At 33.6% G+C, this 20,779-nt stretch overlaps 1 protein-coding gene across 1 annotated transcript in view; it reads right to left on the reverse strand.

The window, feature by feature from the left end:
• The window catches only part of LOC139481135 (uncharacterized), a 112,305-nt gene that overhangs the window by 2,550 nt on the left and 88,976 nt on the right, over positions 1-20,779 (reverse strand). The window contains exons 41-54 of the mRNA XM_071264247.1: positions 18,629-18,807; positions 16,553-16,690; positions 14,634-14,805; positions 13,676-13,808; positions 10,839-10,960; positions 9,748-9,887; positions 8,963-9,110; positions 7,636-7,839; positions 7,078-7,281; positions 5,832-6,614; positions 4,653-4,865; positions 2,957-3,052; positions 2,187-2,512; positions 461-662 (exon numbers count right to left, since the gene is read on the reverse strand). Coding sequence (XP_071120348.1) covers positions 461-662; positions 2,187-2,512; positions 2,957-3,052; positions 4,653-4,865; positions 5,832-6,614; positions 7,078-7,281; positions 7,636-7,839; positions 8,963-9,110; positions 9,748-9,887; positions 10,839-10,960; positions 13,676-13,808; positions 14,634-14,805; positions 16,553-16,690; positions 18,629-18,807 — 3,060 coding nt within the window. The remainder of the gene's footprint in view (positions 1-460; positions 663-2,186; positions 2,513-2,956; positions 3,053-4,652; positions 4,866-5,831; positions 6,615-7,077; positions 7,282-7,635; positions 7,840-8,962; positions 9,111-9,747; positions 9,888-10,838; positions 10,961-13,675; positions 13,809-14,633; positions 14,806-16,552; positions 16,691-18,628; positions 18,808-20,779) is intronic.

The raw sequence follows: 20,779 nt of genomic DNA on the forward strand, positions 1-20,779 counted from the left end.
ACCGAAGTACATTTTGTATATCCACACTTCATTCTTAAAATGTGCGGTCAACACTATGAAGTTACAAAAAAAGAAGCATTCAATACTTATAATTTACATTTTTTAGCTAGGATTATGAAAACAAGATTTTTATCAAGTTTTTATTTAATTTACCTGTACACTTTGTTGTGGGACCTTGTGTCACAATGAATGATACATTTTATTGTGTAATAAAGTTGATTAAGGAATAACGTGAGATTGCAGTGTAGTCAATCAGAATAATGTTTTATGATGAAACATACATCTAATGTAATTATTAAATAATCAAATAAGAAACTTATCTTCTATAATTTCATTTCACAGTTTTGCATGTAATTTTTTACTAATGCATATAATTTCATATGGATGAAAAAGTGGTCCCTACAATTATCTGCTGATAATATTTGCAGCAGCCATAAGATAAACTAAGTATAATACATACTATCTCTAACTGGTGGTGTTAATAAAACAGTCATATTTCTGGACACTTTGTCACTCTTTTTATACAAGACATTAATGGCCTGTACATGTACAGTCTGGTGGGACTCTGTAAGCTGCAGATTATAGAAATAGGTGAAGAATAAATCCTGTTGTATTGGGAAACTAACTTTCTCTTTCTTCGTCTGACTTCCTTCAAATGTAATCTGCAAATAAATTTTGACATTATTTTAAATGACATTTTTTTTAAATACAAGGTTAAAATTCTATATATTTTTTATATAATCAATATCTTGTATCCTTATTCATCAGCAAGCAAAGAGAATATTATTAAAATTTTTATTTTTCAAATAACCAATTTTACTTTTTACTTGAAATTCACTGTAAATTCATAATTTTCTGTGTGCATTTATGATTGGGATTGTTGAACAATGGACAAAAATATCAGATCAATTATTATGATCTCAGCAAAATGCTGCATTATCTTATAATGCTGTTGGAAATGAAAATGCTGATTTATTTTTGCCAAACATGTCCAAAAGTAATTTTCAAAACTATAAAAATATAGATATTTTTTTTTTAATTGACTTATTTATTTATCTTATTGCAGTTTTTAACCGGATTTTTGTAACAAAAATGTCGGTTATTGATTTGGGGATGTACGGCGGGCGGGCGGTCGGCAATCAAATGTTGTTCGTGCATTAACTCATGAACCGTTCAACCAAAGCTTTTAAAATTTTCATATGTTGTTACTGACAACTAAATGAAGGTCAAGTTCAGTAATGGCGATTTTGATTTTTACTGTTCAGGAGTTATGGTTCTTGAAAGATTGAAAAATGGAGTTTCCAGTCGTGTCCGTGCATTTACACATGAACTGTTCTACCTAAGCTTCCCAAATTTTAATATGTTGTTACTGATGACAAAATGGAGGTCAAGTTCAATAATGACGATTTTGACTTTTACTGTTCAGGAGTTATGGTTCTTGAAAGATTGAAAAATGGTGTTTCCAGTCGTGTCCGTGCATTTTCTCAAGAACAATTCAACCAAAGCTTTTGAAATTTTTATATGTTGTTACTGATGGCAAATTAGAGGTCAAGTTCAATAATGACGATTTTAACTTTTACCGTTCAGGAGTTATGGTTCTTGAAAGATTGTGAAATGGCGTTTCCATTCACGTTGTTGCATTTACTCATGAACCATTCAATCTAAGCTTTTCAAATTTTAAGATGTTGATACTGATGACAAAATGGAGGTCAAATTTGATATTGACGATTTTCACTTTCACCATTCATCAGTAATGGTTCTTGTGATATTGCCAGGACACAAATAAATATTAATAAATCCCGTTTGCTGTCGTTGTGACAGCCTCTTGTTAAAACATCTTTTCAAAATGTTTTGCCTATTACACAGTAATGCTGTTGAACCTAGAAAGAATCCCTTGATTTAATTGAAGTAAGAGCAATCATTTGTAGATGCTTTTTAGATTTCAGCTGACAATTTTATACTTTACTGTAAATTTATTTATTTTTTGTGTGATCCAATTATCATGAATTGAGGAAAAATCCTATTTTCTTAGGTTAACATTTAAATGTGTGGTTCACCTATGCTTATTAATAATAATAAATCCATAGTTTATATTTTTCCTTCCAGAACATTTGAGGAGGAGAATCTCAGCCAATTTGTTTAAAATATAAGTATTACAAGATCTTTTTATGACTTTTCATACATACCAAGTAATTATCAATACCAATAGAATCAGTAAAACCTTGCCACTTTAATCTGACGACATCTGTCACACTCTGGAAGCCATCTTTAGATATATATTCACTGGATGACAGATAAAATGGTGACACAACTGCACTAGTGATGGAGGGAGACTGGTTTGATATTCTGACTCCATCTGAGGATGTAGTATTTCCTAGTCCCATCTTGTTATAACATTTGACTGATGTATACACTGTTAACCCTTCAAGGTCACTGTAATCAAACTCCATGGAAACACTTTTAACTGTTGTAGTTGTCCAAGGGTGAAGGTCACTTCCACCTGGTTGATATCCTGCAAGTATAATAATGAATTATATACTGAGCATGATTCCACTCTCATTTTAAAATGTATGTCCAATATTATGTCCCCTTTTATGCAATTTGGTCAATGACTTACAACGTATGCATCTATAAAGATGTTCTCACCTCAATTGTTTTCCAAGTCAAATGGTTCAGTAAGAGTATTTTCAAGACTTAATCTGCAAATAATAATTTTCCACAAGAATGGGGATCCATCCCTTCAAATTTTCACTCAGAAAGCAAGAGGCTTGCAAACTTTAAGCAGTTACATTTTTTTCTCTCTTTATTTCTGTAGATTTGCCAATCTGGGCTCTTGGTCATAAAACTTTATTTATTTAATTATTTTTTAACCAGTTTTTAAATTGGTTGAATTCTGATTCTAAGTACAATAATTGTACTCAAAAAATATTTTTGACTGCAAGGCATGTTTTCTTACCAAAGGCATACTGACAGAAGTCAATACCAGACTCTGCATCTTCTACTTCCCAGTTAGCTGAAACAATGTTGATTTCCCAGGCATCTTGATCAGCACCTTAAACAAAGATATGACAGTGTCATTGGTTATAAAAAGTGATCTATGTTCCATACAATTTTGCTGAAACTTTATTCTTAGAATTAATATTCCTAAACCTCTTAACCGTAACTAGTTTTTAAAATATGACATGTTACAGTAAATCCGAAGATTAGAAGGCACTTGAAAAAGATTCACTTAATTTTATCGATACCATTTGGAGTGTATTTGCAAATGTTGATGTTTTGTTGTTTCCTATTATTTTGTCTGATGACTGTTTTTTTGAGAACAATGAAACATATTTATTTCATTAAGATAGGTTGATCTGGTAATACACTTAAAAACATTATTTTTTATACAGTTGATCACTTGTTTATGATTCAAAGAATCTGTAATTTGACCAAAGAGTTAGCCTGTTTTGAAATGACACAAATCCTGGTAAGGGGGATAATGCACTGGTAATAATTGCAAATCATAGAAATTTTCATTGATTTTTAAAATATGTAAAAAATAAAAAGGTTAATCTACGAAATTTTACCTCAACCACCAATTGGCTTGAGGAATACATATATTATTATAAAAAAACAATTATGGAATTGAACAAGAATGTGTCCATAGTACACGGATGACCCATCCGCACTATGATTTCATTTTCTAAGTTCAGTGGACCGTGAAATTGGGGTAAAAACTCTAATTTGGCATAAAAATTAGAAAGATCATATCATAGGGAACATGTGTACTAAGTTTCAAGTTGATTGGACTTCAACTGTATCAAAAACTACCTTGACCAAAAACCTTTACCTGAACGAATGAATGGAAGAACGGACAAGAAAACATAATGCATAATAAATGAGGCATAAAAATGTAGATAACGTAATATTTGACAAATAAAGTTGGATATCAGATCCATTTTTACAGAAGTGGTCTTAACTGTAAGTTAGGGGAAGATTATATACATTAATCAGGTGTTTTGTGTCCTGTTTTGAATTGTTTTACATCTTTCATTGAAGGGTTTGTTCTTGGTTGTAAGTCATTCAATGAACTTTTATTTACATCCTCATCATTTGGTCTATAGTGGTTGGTAATGTCTCAGTGGCAATCAATCCACATCTTCTTATTTCTATACTGTAAACCAACTTAATTTCGCGAGCGACTTATTTTCGCGAGAAGAAAACGAACGCGAAATTAAATCGTCGTGAATATGTATAACTTGGATATTCCCTTTTCAAACCACATCAAGTAAATTTAAGAAATCGCGAAATTAAATCGCCGCGAAATTGACTAGCTGGTGATAAACGCGAAATAAAGTATCCGCGAAAATAAGTTGGTTTACAGTATTCAATAAATAGAGTGAAATGTTTAATATACCTTACTATGACTTCCAGATGAAGAACAGCAATAAGAGGGCTATCCTTTGCTTTTTTAAGTTTTTTTGGAGTGCAAATACTGATTTTGTATCATGGATGGTAACCCCATATCATATGTTCTTCTACAAGAGTGAATTACTTTTCAAAGAGGGCTGTTATATTCCTCTAGATGCATCCTAACACCAAGTTATGAGAAATCACTTGGTACAGTATTAGAAATCTCAAGTCTTTCAGATTTCATACACAATTCTTACCTGTACCATCATAAACATAGTCGAATATAGGAGGAGTAAGGTCAACTAAAACTGGGTCTGAGTAAGCTATGGTCTGCAGTCCTGCAGCATTGGTTGCTATGACAGTTATGTAAACAAATGTTTTGTCCACCAGGTTGACTTTGTTATTCAAACCAAATTTTCTTCGACCTTCACATTTGAATGTTTGAATCTGTGTACCACCTTGAGTATAACCTTAAAAATAAAATGAATCTATTTTATCTCAGAATCATTTATCAAATTATACATAGATTGCTTAACATTTCTTCACCATTGTTGCAATTTAACGAGCCAAAAATCAATATGTAATCTCAGATTTCTTGTAATATTTCTTCAATTGTGAACAGCAATCCCAGTAGCCCAAGTTTAAGACCACATCTAACCAAGAAAAAAATACATTTTGTAAACAAATTTCTTCTTTCATTTCTATACACACCAGGGAGTATAATAATGACATAACTGACGGTCACCTCGGCCTGCCATAACAAACAGTATGTTAAAATACAATTCCGTTTTTTCTGTCTGAGGCGTGGTAAAAGTATTTTCAAATAAATATGTTTCAAGCTCACATGAGATTTTTCACTACCGGTACCTGTTTCTATCATCTCTCTTACTTTGCCTCCCATCTACTCAAAGACGAGTCTTTCGGAACAGCACCAACTTAACCAATTTTGCTATAGTTCTTTTAAATGAATCTTTATCAAAATTTTCAAATCGTAGAAAATGCACCACAAAAACTCTTGTAGATACAGAATTAATATTAAATTACCTTTTATGAGTTTTATTTGAATAAAAGACAGCTTTTACCAATCCATTTTTAAAGAATTTGCAATTAAACAGCTTAATTCTTTAATTCATCACATACAACTCTTTAACACAAACAGGTTTATTAGAATGATATACTGTGGATTCATTTATTTTCATGGGTACCAATTTTTGTGGATTGAGGAAAACTTACATTTTCGTGGATATTTGATTATGTGGCTTTCGTAAAGTCTGCATATAATCATACAGCAAACTTGTAATTTGTTGTACATTTTAATTCTTGGTTTCCCTGCACTCAAGAAAAAACACAAAAATTGGTATCCAATGAATAATAATAAATTCACAGTACATATACAAACTAAGTGGCAAGTGCAAATAAACATTGTAAAAACCTACCTATAGCCCATTTATAATCCACAATTGGTGACTCTGGATCAATAAAACTCCACGAGCCATGAATGGAACTCCATTGGTGGATGTAATCAATATGACCATTCACATGACCAGACGAAGCTGAGTCCAACTGGACCTCGTGTACCTGTATATTATCATAGAATAAGCCTGTCTTCATGTCGAGGCTACCTATTGTTAATTGTGCACTATTTGTTGATGCTGTGAAATAAAATGTATGTCTATGCCAAGACGTTAATTCTCTTGTATTTGCCCCATGATCATCTCTTCTGTAACTTTTTGTGTATATAAGAAAGACATGATATTCTTCACCTAACTTCACAAAGCCTTCTTTATTAGCCACATAAGCCTCCCATATTGGTAAGTGACTGGTATAAAACGTTACACGATATAATTTCCCTGCTTCAACACTTGTCAATGTTTGCTGTAGCTCCCCACGTAAATACAAGAAGAAGTTGCCATCATGAGCTAAATTACTGGTTGATGTGACTGCCGTCAAACAAGTCCCAGTTCCACCTGTCCAGCTAGCGGGATGGTGGAATGTTTGTGTGTATGTACAAATGTCTGTTGTTGTACTAAGTGTTTCCCAGGATATTATGCTTCCTTTAGTCACTTCAAAAGATGGATTCTGCACAATGTTAGTATCTAAATGGGTCAATGATTCAGGTACAGGTCCAGTTACATCAATCACTACGCCATCAGAGACAACTTTATCAGAAATCAATCCAACAGCATCTATGGCATATACTTTATGGTACATCTTTGATCCTAAAATATAATATTTTTTTTCTTCATTTTCTTCATTTGTACAAATAGGCACAAGGTTCAGTATCTAGATATTAAATTAATTCATTTTTATTTACTAATTGCAGCCTAGGTCTGTTGAATAGTTGTCTCCTTTGCGATCATACAACATCTCTTTACTTTTAAGCTGATTTTGTTTTTTATTTTCAATTTATTGAATGTTAAGTATGGTGAACATCAAATACCTGTATAAGTCAATTTCAAGTTTGTGCTTAGAGGAAACTAGAATAATAAAACTGTGACAGATAAGTTGGGTTGTTGTCTCTATGACATATTCCCCATTTCCATTCTCAATTTGACAGGTTGTGGAAACAAAGCTAAATCGTTCATTTATACTGTCATCTAATTAAAAAAAGCATTCTTTAAATAGATCTGGAACATGTTAAACTTGTTTAGCATTTTGATCAGAAACATTCACAACTTGTACCTTGTGTTACATTCGTAGTCAGATATCTAGAAGCAGAGACGTGGAGACCAACATTTTCCCAAGGTTTGAGGTCACATTCTGTGCTGGTAGTAGTTGTACCCACACACCAGTAGTACTCTTTTATTCCAGCCTCTGTATCAGAAAATCCATGCCAGTGAACTCCAGCAAATGATGAAGAATTCTGATATTCCATGTCCTCTAAACCTGTAGGTACAGATAACCAAAAATTTAAAAATTTATCAAAGGTATAATTTCCTATAGGCCTGTGAAAAACATGAAATTAAGTATCTATAATTATACAATTTCGCTTCAATCAATGAAAATAATAAATCCAATAAAGTCTAGTCTTGTTTGTTCATTTTTAATAAAATATGCTCATTTAGGACATTTAGTTAAAAAGGAATAGCAAAAACAGTGTGTGTTTTTTTTTATCAAAGCAATAACAAGTTTATATTCACTTAATCAAGCTGTTTTTGAAGAAAAAGAAAATTTCACCAATTTTTCATTAAAAGTTAAATATGCATCTATTCTATAACTTTTGAAAACTTGAATATTTACCTATCCCATCATACACCATTCCTGCCGTTGGTTTGATGTGATCTATTGTAAACCCGTCAGATGTTGCTGTCATGTGGACACCAGAGTAACTGTATGCCACAACATTGACATAATATGTCACTCCTACTTCATAATTTAATCTTGTCATGTTGTAATGAGTTGTCTTTCCTGATAATGTATCTGATAAAATCAGGAAATCATGTCCTGCAAAATTGGAAATACATTTCAATAAATGAATCCTTTTCACTAGTAGTGCATTTTTTTAAATGAAATTAATACATGCATTACACACAAATTAAAAGAAGAATAACATAACAAGAATGTGTCCATAGTACACAGAAGTGCCAATTGCACTATCACTTTCTATGTTCAGTTGACTGTGAAGTTGTGTTCAAAACTCTAATTTGGCATTACAATTATAAAGATCATACCATAAGGATCTTGTGTACTAAGTTTCAAGTTGATAGAACTTCAACTTCATCAAAAACTACCTTGACCAAAAAACTTTAACCAAAAACTTTACACTGAAGCGGGACAGTTGGACAGATGAATGAACAAACGAACAGACAGATCTTATTTGGCATTTAAAAAAGGGACGACATCAGAAGTTCAATGTAGAATAAAAAAAAAAATAATTCATATAGTTTTTTCACTGACACCCTACCCCCCTCTTAACATAATTGAGTATTCTGGTTATCAGTTGAAATTGTCATATTAAGGGCTGCAGTTTTGAACAGTTGGGAAGCTTTGTAATAATAAAGTTATTTCATTGATGGACAAACAAGAATGTGTCCACAGTACACGGATGCCCCACTCACACTATCATTTTCTATGTGCAGTGGAAGGAGAAATGTATGATGGTGAACAGAATATAAAAGTTATTTCTACTTTTTTAAGCATTGAATAATATGTGAATAATAGATTATGATATATAGATATAAGAAGATACGGCATAAGTGCCAATGAGAACTCTTCTTTCAAGTCACAATTAGTAAAAAGTAAAAACCCTTATAGGTCAAAGTATTGTCTTTAACTCGGGAGTCTTGGCTCACACTGAATAGCAAGCTATAAAAGGCCCCAAAAATAACTAGTGTAAAACCAACAGTGTAATATACATAAAAAATTAAACACACAAGAAACACTTATGAACAACATCAACAAATGACAACCAGTGAACAACAAGTTCCATGTTCATTTCCATATGGCCCCTGGTATCATCCCTCAACCCAAATGAGCACTTTGCTAGCTCTTTGATCTAATATTGGAGTATCAGGACGACATCAGGGCTGTTACGGAAAGGTACATGTTGTAAATATATCAACCTTACCTCCAGGGAATGTACTTATGTAGATTCTAAACTCTTTGATCAAAGTGGCTGCATTTACAAACTTTTCATTCCAGTCAAAGGTCATAGGTCGTCCTTGTCTGACAAAATCAGCATCTTTTACATTGGTCCCTGTCACCTTCTCTGTAACCTATAATATATACAAAGTCAAATGACATTCATGACATGAAACAAGGTAACAAAACTGTATACAACAAATACCATACATGTGATTTATTTAAATTGAATTTTATATTAATGTACTCTTCAAATAATATTCTTTTGAATACTGTAAATTCAGAATTTATTGCGTCCATTTATTATTTCATTTCATTATAATGCGATTGGTATCTTTGCGATATTGAAAAAAATCCGGTTTAATTCATATGCAAAATTTCAAAATATGAGTTTAAATTATTGTGACTTACCTCTTATATAACCCTGTTGCATTTTTCACAATAATAAAACATCGTAATAATATCTGAATTTACAGTAAAGGGGGAGGGTAGGAGGGGTCCTGATCCCGAATTCCCGGGCTTAAAAACATGAAATCCCGAAATCCCGGGCTTAAAAAAACGAAATCCCGAAGTCCCGAAATTCAAAAACAAGAATTCCCGGATCCCGAAATAGTCAATCCCGAAATCCCGAGCTTAAAACACCCGATCCCGGAGTCCTGATAAAGGTCCTATCCCCCCTCAGTAAACTAATCAAAATTGTCAATATAACATTGTAATAAGATATTTGAATATTGGTTTTAAAAGTACTAACATTTTATTATTTATACTTACAGCTTTTCCTCCTGCTGTAGCCAGAGCTAGATTTCCTGTAGATATCATTATACCATTGGTTTTAAAGTCAGCAAATGTTGTACCATCATACCATAAACGGACAAAGAAGGAATAATCCTGACCATTGGTGAGGTAAAACTCTGCAAAAAATATATATCATAAAATATAGATGTACTTGATGTTTTTTTTAAATATGGCAAACATATTTTGCTTGATTATTATAGACCACTTCATTTCAAAATTGCTGTGGTACAAAATCTTAAGTTTTTCATACCTCTAATGATGTTGAGCTTACTGTTGCAACTTAATGCACTGATAGCTAAATTTTTCTAAAGTAGCTTTTAAGTTAGAAATTTGAAATCTAATGAAAAAGCAACACTGTTATAACAGCAAACATCATACCAAAGTTGACTTATTTCATGAGAAATCATTTAGACTATTGTTTCATAAACATGCCAAAAAAATGGTACGAGTTTTCATGTAACTCACTATCATGAATGCTTAAATATGTATAATTCTAATTATGGTTGACAATTATTTAAACCAGACCAGGTGTACCAGATAATTAGCCAGTGATATACCAAATGTATGTTACAATAGTTATAATCAGTCAATTTGTCAACAACAACAAAAAAACAGTTTTATTTATGATGATCAATGTTTTACATTTATCGTCCTTCCCTCCGCCTATATCACTCTGCTCTGTTGCTCCGTAATTCTCGTATCAAGACTACAAAACGAGACCAGGCATTATCAGCAACGTCACAATGTGAGAGGAAAGGTTATCAGCGACGTCAAAATGCGAGAGGAGACGTTATCAAGCTTGCTTTTGTCAAGTGTGAAACTGTCTTAGGGAGAAAGAAACGACCAGTAATAGAACGATAATAAGATAATCAGGTTTTCTTCGTATAGATATCGTAAAATATCAGCCGCTCGACACAATGTGAAACTTTTTAGCTACGCTCACTCACCAAAAAGGTTCACATTGTGGCTCGCGGCTGATGTTTTACGATATCCATGTGTAGAAAACCCGATAATCTATACTTATTGTTTTCATCTGGTTTTTTAAAGATATATTACAAGAGTTATACCATATTCAGAAGAGTATGTAGCTGATGTAAGTTGTGCTGCATCATGCCATACTCTATCATCTACAGAAGTATATATTCCATCTGGTAATGTACCACTAGACAACCCTACACTCCATTCAAACCTAAAATAAAAGTAAAATACCATTTCAATTGTTCAAACAAAGAATCTAATAAACTGACTTATGTTTCAGTTTCATTTGCTAAATTTTATGCTATGTTATCATTGTCTATCAACTCCCTATTGTAGAGTTATTCCCTGTCTCATTACTAACTGCCAGTACCCCCTAAGTATTGTATCTGAGGATTTACTCACCATTGAGGAGCTATTCGCTGTCTCATAATAAACCGCCAGTCCCCCCTGATCAGTAGAGTATCTGAGGATGTACTCACCATTGATGAGCTATTCCCTGTCTCATTATAAACTGCCAGTACCCCCTAATCGGAACAGTATCTGAGGATATACTCACTATTGTGGAGCTATTCCCTGTCTCATTATAAACTGCCAGTACCCCCTAATCGGAACAGTATCTGAGGATATACTCACTATTGTGGAGCTATTCCCTTCCTCATTATAAACTGCCAGTACCCCCTAATCGGAACAGTATCTTAGAATGTACTCACCATTGAGGAGCTATTCCCTTCCTCATTATAAACTGCCAGTACCCTCTGATCAGAACAGTATCTTAGAATGTACTCACTATTGATGAGCTATTCCCTTCCTCATAAACTGCCAGTACCCCCTGATCGGAACAGTATCTGAGGATGTACTCATTATTGATGAGCTATATCCTGCCTCATTATAAACTGCCAGTACCCCTCTGAGTACAGTATCTAAGGATGTACTCACTATTGAGGAGCTATTCCCTGCCTCATTATAAACTGCCAGTACCCCTCTGAGTACAGTATCTGAGGATATACTCACCATTGAGGAGCTATTATTTGTCTCATTATAAACTGTCAGTACCCCCTGAGTATTGTACCTTATTATTTATTCACCATTGTGGAGCTATTCCCTGTCTTATCATAAACTGTCAGTAGCCCCTGAGTATTTTACCTGATTAGTTACTCACCATTGTGGAGCTATTCCCTGTCTTATCATAAACTGTCAGTACCCCCTGAGTATTGTACCTGATTAGATACTCACCATTGAGGAGCTATTCACTGTCTCATTATAAACTGCTAGTACCCACTGAGTATTGTACCTGATTAGTTACTCACCATTGAGGAGCTATTCCTTGTCTCATTATAAACTGCCAGTACCCCCTGAGTATTGTACTTGGTTAGTTACTCACCATTGAGGAGCTATTCCCTGTCTTATCATAAACTGTCAGTACCCCCTGAGTATTGTACTTGGTTAGTTACTCACCATTGAGGAGCTATTCCCTGTCTCATTATAAACTGCCAGTATCCCCTGAGTATTGTACCTGATTAGTTACTCACCATTGAGGAGCTATTCTGTCTCATTATAAACTGCCAGTACCCCCTGAGTATTGTACCTGATTAGTTACTCACCATTGAGGAGCTATTCCCTGTCTCATTATAAACTGCCAGTATCCCCTGAGTATTGTACCTGATTAGTTACTCACCATTGAGGAGCTATTCCCTGTCTTATCATAAACTGTCAGTACCCCCTGAGTATTGTACCTGGTTAGTTACTCACCATTGTGGAGCAATTCCCTGTCTCATTATAAACTGCCAGTACCCCTGAGTATTGTACCTGATTAGTTACTCACCATTGAGGAGCTATTCCCTGTCTCATTATAAACTGCCAGTACCCCTTGAGTATTGTACCTGATTAGTTACTCACCATTGAGGAGCTATTCCCTGTCTCATTATAAACTGCCAGTACCCGCTGAGTATTGTACCTGATTAGTTACTCACCATTGAGGAGCTATTCCCTGTCTCATTATAAACTGCCAGTACCCCCTGAGTATTGTACCTGATTAGTTACTCACCATTGAGGAGCTATTCCCTGTCTTATTATAAACTGTTAGTACCCCTGAGTACAGTATCTGATTAGTTACTCACCATTGTGGAGCTATTCCCTGTCTCATTATAAACTGTCAGTACCCCCTGAGTATTGTACCTGATTAGTTCCTCACCATTGAGGAGCTATTCCCTGTCTCATTATAAACTGCCAGTACCCCCTGAGTATTGTACCTGATTAGTTACTCACCATTGAGGATCTATTCCCTGTCTCATTATAAACTGTCAGTACCCCTGAGTACAGTATCTGATTAGTTACTCACCATTTAGGAGCTATTCCCCGTCTCATTATAAACTGCCAGTATCCCCTGAGTATTGTACCTGATTAGTTACTCACCATTGAGGAGCTATTCCCTGTCTCATTATAAACTGTCAGTACCCCTGAGTACAGTATCTGATTAGTTACTCACCATTTAGGAGCTATTCCCTGTCTCATTATAAACTGCCAGTACCCGCTGAGTATTGTACCTGATTAGTTACTCACCATTGAGGAGCTTTTCCCTGTCTCATTATAAACTGCCAGTATCCCCTGAGTATTGTACCTGGTTAGTTACTCACCATTGAGGAGCTATTCTGTCTCATTATAAACTGTCAGTACCCCTGAGTACAGTATCTGATTAGTTACTCACCATTTAGGAGCTATTCCCTGTCTCATTATAAACTGCCAGTACCCGCTGAGTATTGTACCTGATTAGATACTCACCATTGAGGAGCTATTCCCTGTCTCATTATAAACTGCCAGTATCCCCTGAGTACAGTATCTGAGGATATACTCACCATTGAGGAGCTATTCCCTGTCTCATTATAAACTGCCAGTATCCCCTGAGTACAGTATCTGAGGATATACTCACCATTGAGGAGCTATTCCCTGTCTCATTATAAACTGCCAGTATCCCCTGAGTACAGTATCTGAGGATGTGATTTCTTGGTCATCCAAACTATAACCATTGACATCATACACTTCTATCAAATCATTTGGGTTGGCTGAAAAAGATTGTCTATGAGCTATATTCATTTAAATTATACAATTCATTTTAGGACACACCAATTTAATTTCTTATTCTACTGATATTTCCACTCCAAAAGTTGGGGAGAGGGAGCAATTTGAAAATAATTTACATCTCTGTTCCTTTACCAGCTATTCCAATAAATGAAAGAGGTGTAAAATACCAACAAACACACAAGCATATTACTCTATCTCATTGTAAAAATTTAAATTTCAGCTCAATGTCAATATACCATGAATGAATTACTTTATTCATGGATAATACATTTTGTAGATTAAAGAAAAATTCTTTATTTGGTGGATATTTGATTTCATGGTTTTGTCAATGTCTGCATACAAGTCTTTAGAAATTTGTTTTTTGAATATTTAAAGTTGTGTTTTTATGTATTCCCAACAAAATTGATATCCAATGAATGATATTGAATTTACAGTGAAAGGAGAATCATTCTAGCACCTGGCTATTAACCTCCTTATCCTAGAAATACTTACACGCTGTTACACTGTTACATGTTAGACTTGGATCATATGAACATTTCTGGTCCTGTGGAGCACACACACAATGTCCTTTACAGGTGAATGTCATACAGTGTCTAATTAGTTCTAGTGTCAACCACCTGACTAAACCTCTTCACCACAGTAATACTTACATGCTGTTACACTGTTACATGTAAGACTTGGATCATATGAACATTTCTGGTCCTGTGGAGCACACACACAATGTCCTTTACAGGTGAATGTCATACAGTGTCTAATTAGTTCTAGTGAACCACCTGACTAAATCTCTTCACCACAGTAATACTTACATGCTGTTACACTGTCACATATCAGACTTGGATCATATGAACATTTCTGGTCCTGTGGAGCACACACACAATGTCCTATACAGGAGAATGTTACACAACGTCTTATCAACTCTAGTGAACCACCAGATTTTTTATTAAAGGCTGAGTGAACCATGGCACTTCTTAGTCCAACCTAGAATAAAATATAGAAACATATGACTGTATAATCATGGAACTGAAGTTTCAATAGGGAATGGACCATATCATCTCATATTAAAAAATAAATCAATTAAATAAGGCTGATTGCATTAAGCACAAGATGGTTATATATGCAGGCTTGCCTGGATCACAGCTATTCTCAGTCCAACATAGATTAGGTGTTCAAAGAATTAAGTGGCTCCAAGCACTTCTTAAATCATAATACAGGGATGATTCCAGGTGTTTTCAAATGGGTCCCTTGATCATCAAATTGGGAATTTGTATTCTAATTGGGAATTTTTAAGCATAAAATCTAAGAAGAAATAACATTATTTTCCTGTAAAAACGGAAAATGTATACATTTGTATTATTAAGTTTAACCTGTACACTGATGTTCATGTAAGTTGTGACATTTTGAATAATTCTGGATTGGCTACTGTTATTACATGAATATCATTGAACATGATGCACCAGTCTATCATCTAAGCTATAGTTACCTAGGCCTATTACAAAAACCTATATTTCAGCTAAAATAAACCACTGAAAAAAATCATTCATCGGGTATTTTTTCAACAGCAGGTCGTCTCTATAAATTTATCTTGATTCAAATGGATTTCAAATTGAACTGGTCAATTGTCGAATTCAGAAAAGCAATTACAAAAGTTCATATACTTAATTGATCAGATATTTAAAGCGTTGTACCAGTGTTCTTTAAAATTATTTGGATCATCTTCAAAACTTTTGAAATAGTTCCATAATGATGACATCGTATTTCATGAATGGTCTATCATCAACATTATTTTCAAAAAACGCTCAAACTTTTGTCTTTTGAGGAAATAATTTCTTTTACAAAACAAGTTTTCATCATATAATAAACGGCTCTGCCGGGTGATCCGCTTTTACAAGATCGGCGCCCATTTAACTTTATCCATCAATGCTATATACAAATTTGAATTTGCTCTCTGCCGAGGTCTGTTTTTACACCTATTTTGATGAACCTGCTGGGCGATCTGATTTTACAAGATTGAATACTCCCATAACATACTAATCAATTGAATTAGGCTATAAAAATGTTTTGCCACATGTTGACATAATTAAATCGTTGTTAATAAAATGCGATCGTAAACAGCATTCTTATCCGGATTTTAAAACCGTTTGACAACAAACTAGGAAAAATTATAGTTGCCTTAATCGGTGACAGAAACTTTTCCGGAAATATCGATTTTTATTTTATTTTCCTGAATTGGGAATTTATTTTCATGTACATTTTTGGGGGGCCGCTGGCCGATTTAAGGGCCGCTAAGCGGCCTAAAACTTTATAGTGGAATCATCCCTGTAATAGCAGAGTAGATTGGAGCTGTTACAATATTACAATGTAATGAAATGACCAATTTCATTATTGAAACAGTGTAACAATATTTTGACTCTTGTGAATAATAGTAGTCTCATTGGCAATCCCATCACATCTCCTTGATTCTAGAAAACAGTTGTCTCATTGGCAATCCTATCACATCTCCTTGATTCTAGAGAATAGTTGTCTCATTGGAAATCCTATCACATCTCCTTGATTCTAGAGAATAGTTGTCTCATTGGTAATTGCAATCAACTCACATCTCCTTGATTCTAGAGAACAGTTGTCTCATTGACTATTGCAACTTGATTCTAGAGAATAGTTGCCTCATTGGCAATTGCAATCAACTCACATGTTCGTATTTATATATAAAAATTATTATATGTCTTACCCCATTAACTGCCCAGACAGTGACATACACTGTATCATACAATATAAGGTTGAGAGTAGGTACAGTATTTAGTTGTATATATCCTTCATCATTGTGATCTGTTCCTGTTGTTGTGTATCCATACTTTGTTGATGTGTCCTTCAAAAGAAATGGTATTTCATTTGTCTGCCATTTTTTTCATAATAAAACTGATGGTTTGGGTCATTTTCAAAAAATGAAGAATTTTCAGTACACCCATGCTAAAATTTTTATTTCTTATGGAAATTTCAGTTGTAATGGTTCAAATGAAAGCTTGTCGAATTTGTGATTCAGAACATTAATAATAAACACACCTTACATCTATTTTGATAAGATTAAACTGTATATAAGTCCGATTTGGGGGGTATTTGTGTGCGTACATATTGTCAGAAAAACACATTTCAAATGATTTTTTTCCGATTTTCTGATCCCCTTGATATCTGCAAAAGGGACTTTTTAAGAACGTTAATTATAATTCTTTATCATTGTATGTAACAGATTATCTACACACTAAATTCAATCAGCGTACAGGAGGTTCGGGTCTATCCTGTTACCGCTACTAAAATCAGTCGTTAAATTATTCTCTCTATGAATATTGAATCAGTCAGTGTTGATTTCAAAAATGCAAAGTAATCTTTACATTTAAAACGCCTCGTTTCTTGAACGACAGTGTAGAGAAAAGAAATTTCAAGACATTTAGTGAAAAAAATAGAGCGTACTTTTTTTCATGTCTATGCTGTTACCAACCATTTTGATTAATTACACTAACAGTATGGTTGTAAAAAGTGCAATAACGTGTTGGAAACCAAATTCACAACAGAAAACCATAATCACTTCACCAAAGGAAGTAGTTATTTCACAACAGCAATCAAAAACGAAGAAATTTGTCTATCCTGTTATGTCTATCCTGTTACTATGGTTGCTATGGTTACAGTAACAGGATAGACAATAATAGACAAACACGTCGTTAAATTTTATATCTTAACATGTAGGTGGAAAATGAATGAAATATTTCATTGTTTGAATTCATCTTAAGGTTATAATCTTCCCAAGTAAGCATTTGCAGGTGCAATACTGATATCGGTAACAGGATAGGCAAAAAGGTAACAGGATAGACTTATATATAGTGATATATCAGAAACGTACGTTCCTGTTACCAACGAAATAAAGGGAAAAGTAAATTAACTTATGAGGGATTTACTTGATGTTGGGTTTATTTGAAAGGGTGAAAAAGGGCCGAACAATATAAATTGCTATCTTAGACTTGCATTACTGGTGGTAATTTTTACAACCTTTGAAAACCAATTTTTTGAGCCATTTTTCAGTACAACCTAGAAAATTGGCAAATAATCTATTATTTTACAGAATGAATATATATAGAAGTTTATTCTCTTGAAAACCATCTAATTGGTAACATAAAACAAGCTTAACATTTTATCTTAACCTTTTCTTAATAACCCAAAATATCTTTTGAAAATTGTAACAGGATAGACAAAATATTGTACCACCGATCAAAAAATGTTTCAAGATATTCCTTTATGACATCATTAAGATTGCATCTTTTAATATGTTGTTCTTAAAGTACTGTTTGTTTTGATTTGCTTATGTAGAGGGTTGTTTGAATAAGTAACTTTTAATAATTTTTTCAATTTCAAAATTCGACATTTTTTTAAAATGACCCATATATGTATCTATAAATTTAGGAAAGCATGCAAATTTCTTTACACCCAAATCGCTATTTGGAAAACTGTCGGGCTGGACCCGAGAATTGTCCTGCTTGAACTTTTGACATCATACAACAATCAATTTTCCATTGTGGCGTCAGATATTTTCTATTATGACGTTAAAACTTAAATGATGTCCAGTAATAGTGGACAAATAGCAATAAGGTGCATTGGATCACCGTAAGAATAAAACTAATTTTTTTTCATTCAATGTTTTCACACAGTGTCATATTTTGTCAAACCACTTTAAATAGCTACTCCTCATTCAAACAAAGAAAAAAAAACAGGGATTAAATTTTATAACTGAATTGATTATAACTGAATAATTACTTACATCAGTCAAATCATCTTTTAAATAACCGCTCCCTACAGTAACGTGATAATAATCTATCCCTGAATGAATGTCTGAGAATCCTAGCCACGCTAAATACAATGCACGACTGGACCAGGTCATGTGACCATTTTCATGTCGTGTTAAATTAGCTGCATGTTCTGTGTCCACTGCAAACATTCCTTTTAAAAAAGTATGAATAACAAGAATGTGTCCACAGTACACGGATGCCCCACTCACACTATCATTTTCTATGTTTAAAGGACTGTGAAATTGGAATAAATTCTCTAATTTGGCATTAAAATTAGAATGATCTTATCAAAGGGAACATGTATACTAAGTTTCAAGTTGATTGGACTTCTACTTTATCAAAAACTACCTTGACCAAAAACTTTAACCTGAAATTTGCACTATCATTTTCTATGTTCAGTGAACCGTAAAATTGGGGTCAAAACTCTAATTTGGCATTTAAATTAGAAAGATCATATCATAGGGCACATGTATACTAAGTTTCAAGTTGATTGGACTTCAACTTCATCAAAAACTACCTTGACCAAAAACTTTAACCTGAAGCCAAAAACTTTAACCTGAAATTTGCACTATCATTTTCTATGTTCAGTGAACCGTAAAATTGGGGTCAAAACTCTAATTTGGCATTTAAATTAGAAAGATCATATCATAGGGCACATGTATACTAAGTTTCAAGTTGATTGGACTTCAACTTCATCAAAAACTACCATGACCAAAAACTTTAACCTGAAATTTGCACTATCATTTTCTATGTTCAGTGAACCGTAAAATTGGGGTCAAAACTCTAATTTGGCATTTAAATTAGAAAGATCATATCATAGGGCACATGTATACTAAGTTTCAAGTTGATTGGACTTCAACTTCATCAAAAACTACCTTGACCAAAAACTTTAACCTGAAGCCAAAAACTTTAACCTGAAATTTGCACTATCATTTTCTATCAGTGAACCCTAAAATTGGGGTCAAAACTCTAATTTGGCATTTAAATTAGAAAGATCATATCATAAGGAACATGTGTACTAAGTTTCAAGTTGATTGGACTTCAACTTCATCAAAAACTACCTTGACCAAAAACTTTAACCTGAAGCGGGACAGACGGACGAACGAACAGACGAACGAACGAACGAACGAACAGACGGACGAACGGACGCACAGACCAGAAAACATAATGCCCCTCTACTATCGTAGGTGGGGCATAAAAAGATATCAATTTTGTGAGAGAGCTGTCATAGATTTTTATTGGCTAAATTGTCATGGCATTTGCTATGTCTACTATATACACATATAAGCAAAATATCATATTTTTTGTATATAAGTTATAAATATACATATTATGAACTAAGTATGAAATTTTCCTAAATTGAATTAACATCTATGCTTTAATTTACTTCTATTCACATTTAATTTTGCTCCCTTGTTAAATGTTTGCACAAAATGTCTTGATGGTAAATGTTTAACAAGCAAATGGTTCTTGCAAAAATAAAAAAAATATTGTCAAAATTTTAGTATTAATCAAATACATATTTATTTGTTTAATATGTGAGAGGATTAATGCCATCATCTGAATCATGAAACTTTACAAACATAGGAATATAGAATATTAATAAAAGTAATTAAAAGTAAGTAATGAAAATAGGTCTGTGTACACATGAAAAAGTGCCTTCACCTCCTCTAGCACATAATTTTTTTTGTAATTTTTGAAGTAATATCCAAAACCTATTGGTATTCTGATTTGCCTTAATGAGTGTTATTTTATCATACAAGAAAATTCCAGATTCAATTTTAACATCAGTGTTGATATTTTAATGTAACTAGAGCCTGTATCGCTCACCTGACTCTACTTGGATTTTTGAAATCATATAAAAAAAGATAAAATTTGGCTAGAAAGTTACAAAACTTGGCCAGCACCTCATAAGGACAGGAAAATTCATGCTATGTTTGATTTCATTCAATTCAGTGGTTCACAAGAAGAAGACTTTTGTATGCATTTCCCATAGGGTCCTATGTTAAACTAAACCCCCTGCTGGCGGCCATCTTGGATGATGGATCGGCTACAAAGTAACGACACTTGGTCAGCATCTCATAAGAAACATTTATGCTATTTTTGATTTTATTCCATTCAGT

Source organism: Mytilus edulis, chromosome 7 (assembly GCF_963676685.1).
Source record: "Mytilus edulis chromosome 7, xbMytEdul2.2, whole genome shotgun sequence".
Lineage (NCBI taxonomy): Eukaryota > Metazoa > Mollusca > Bivalvia > Mytilida > Mytilidae > Mytilus > Mytilus edulis.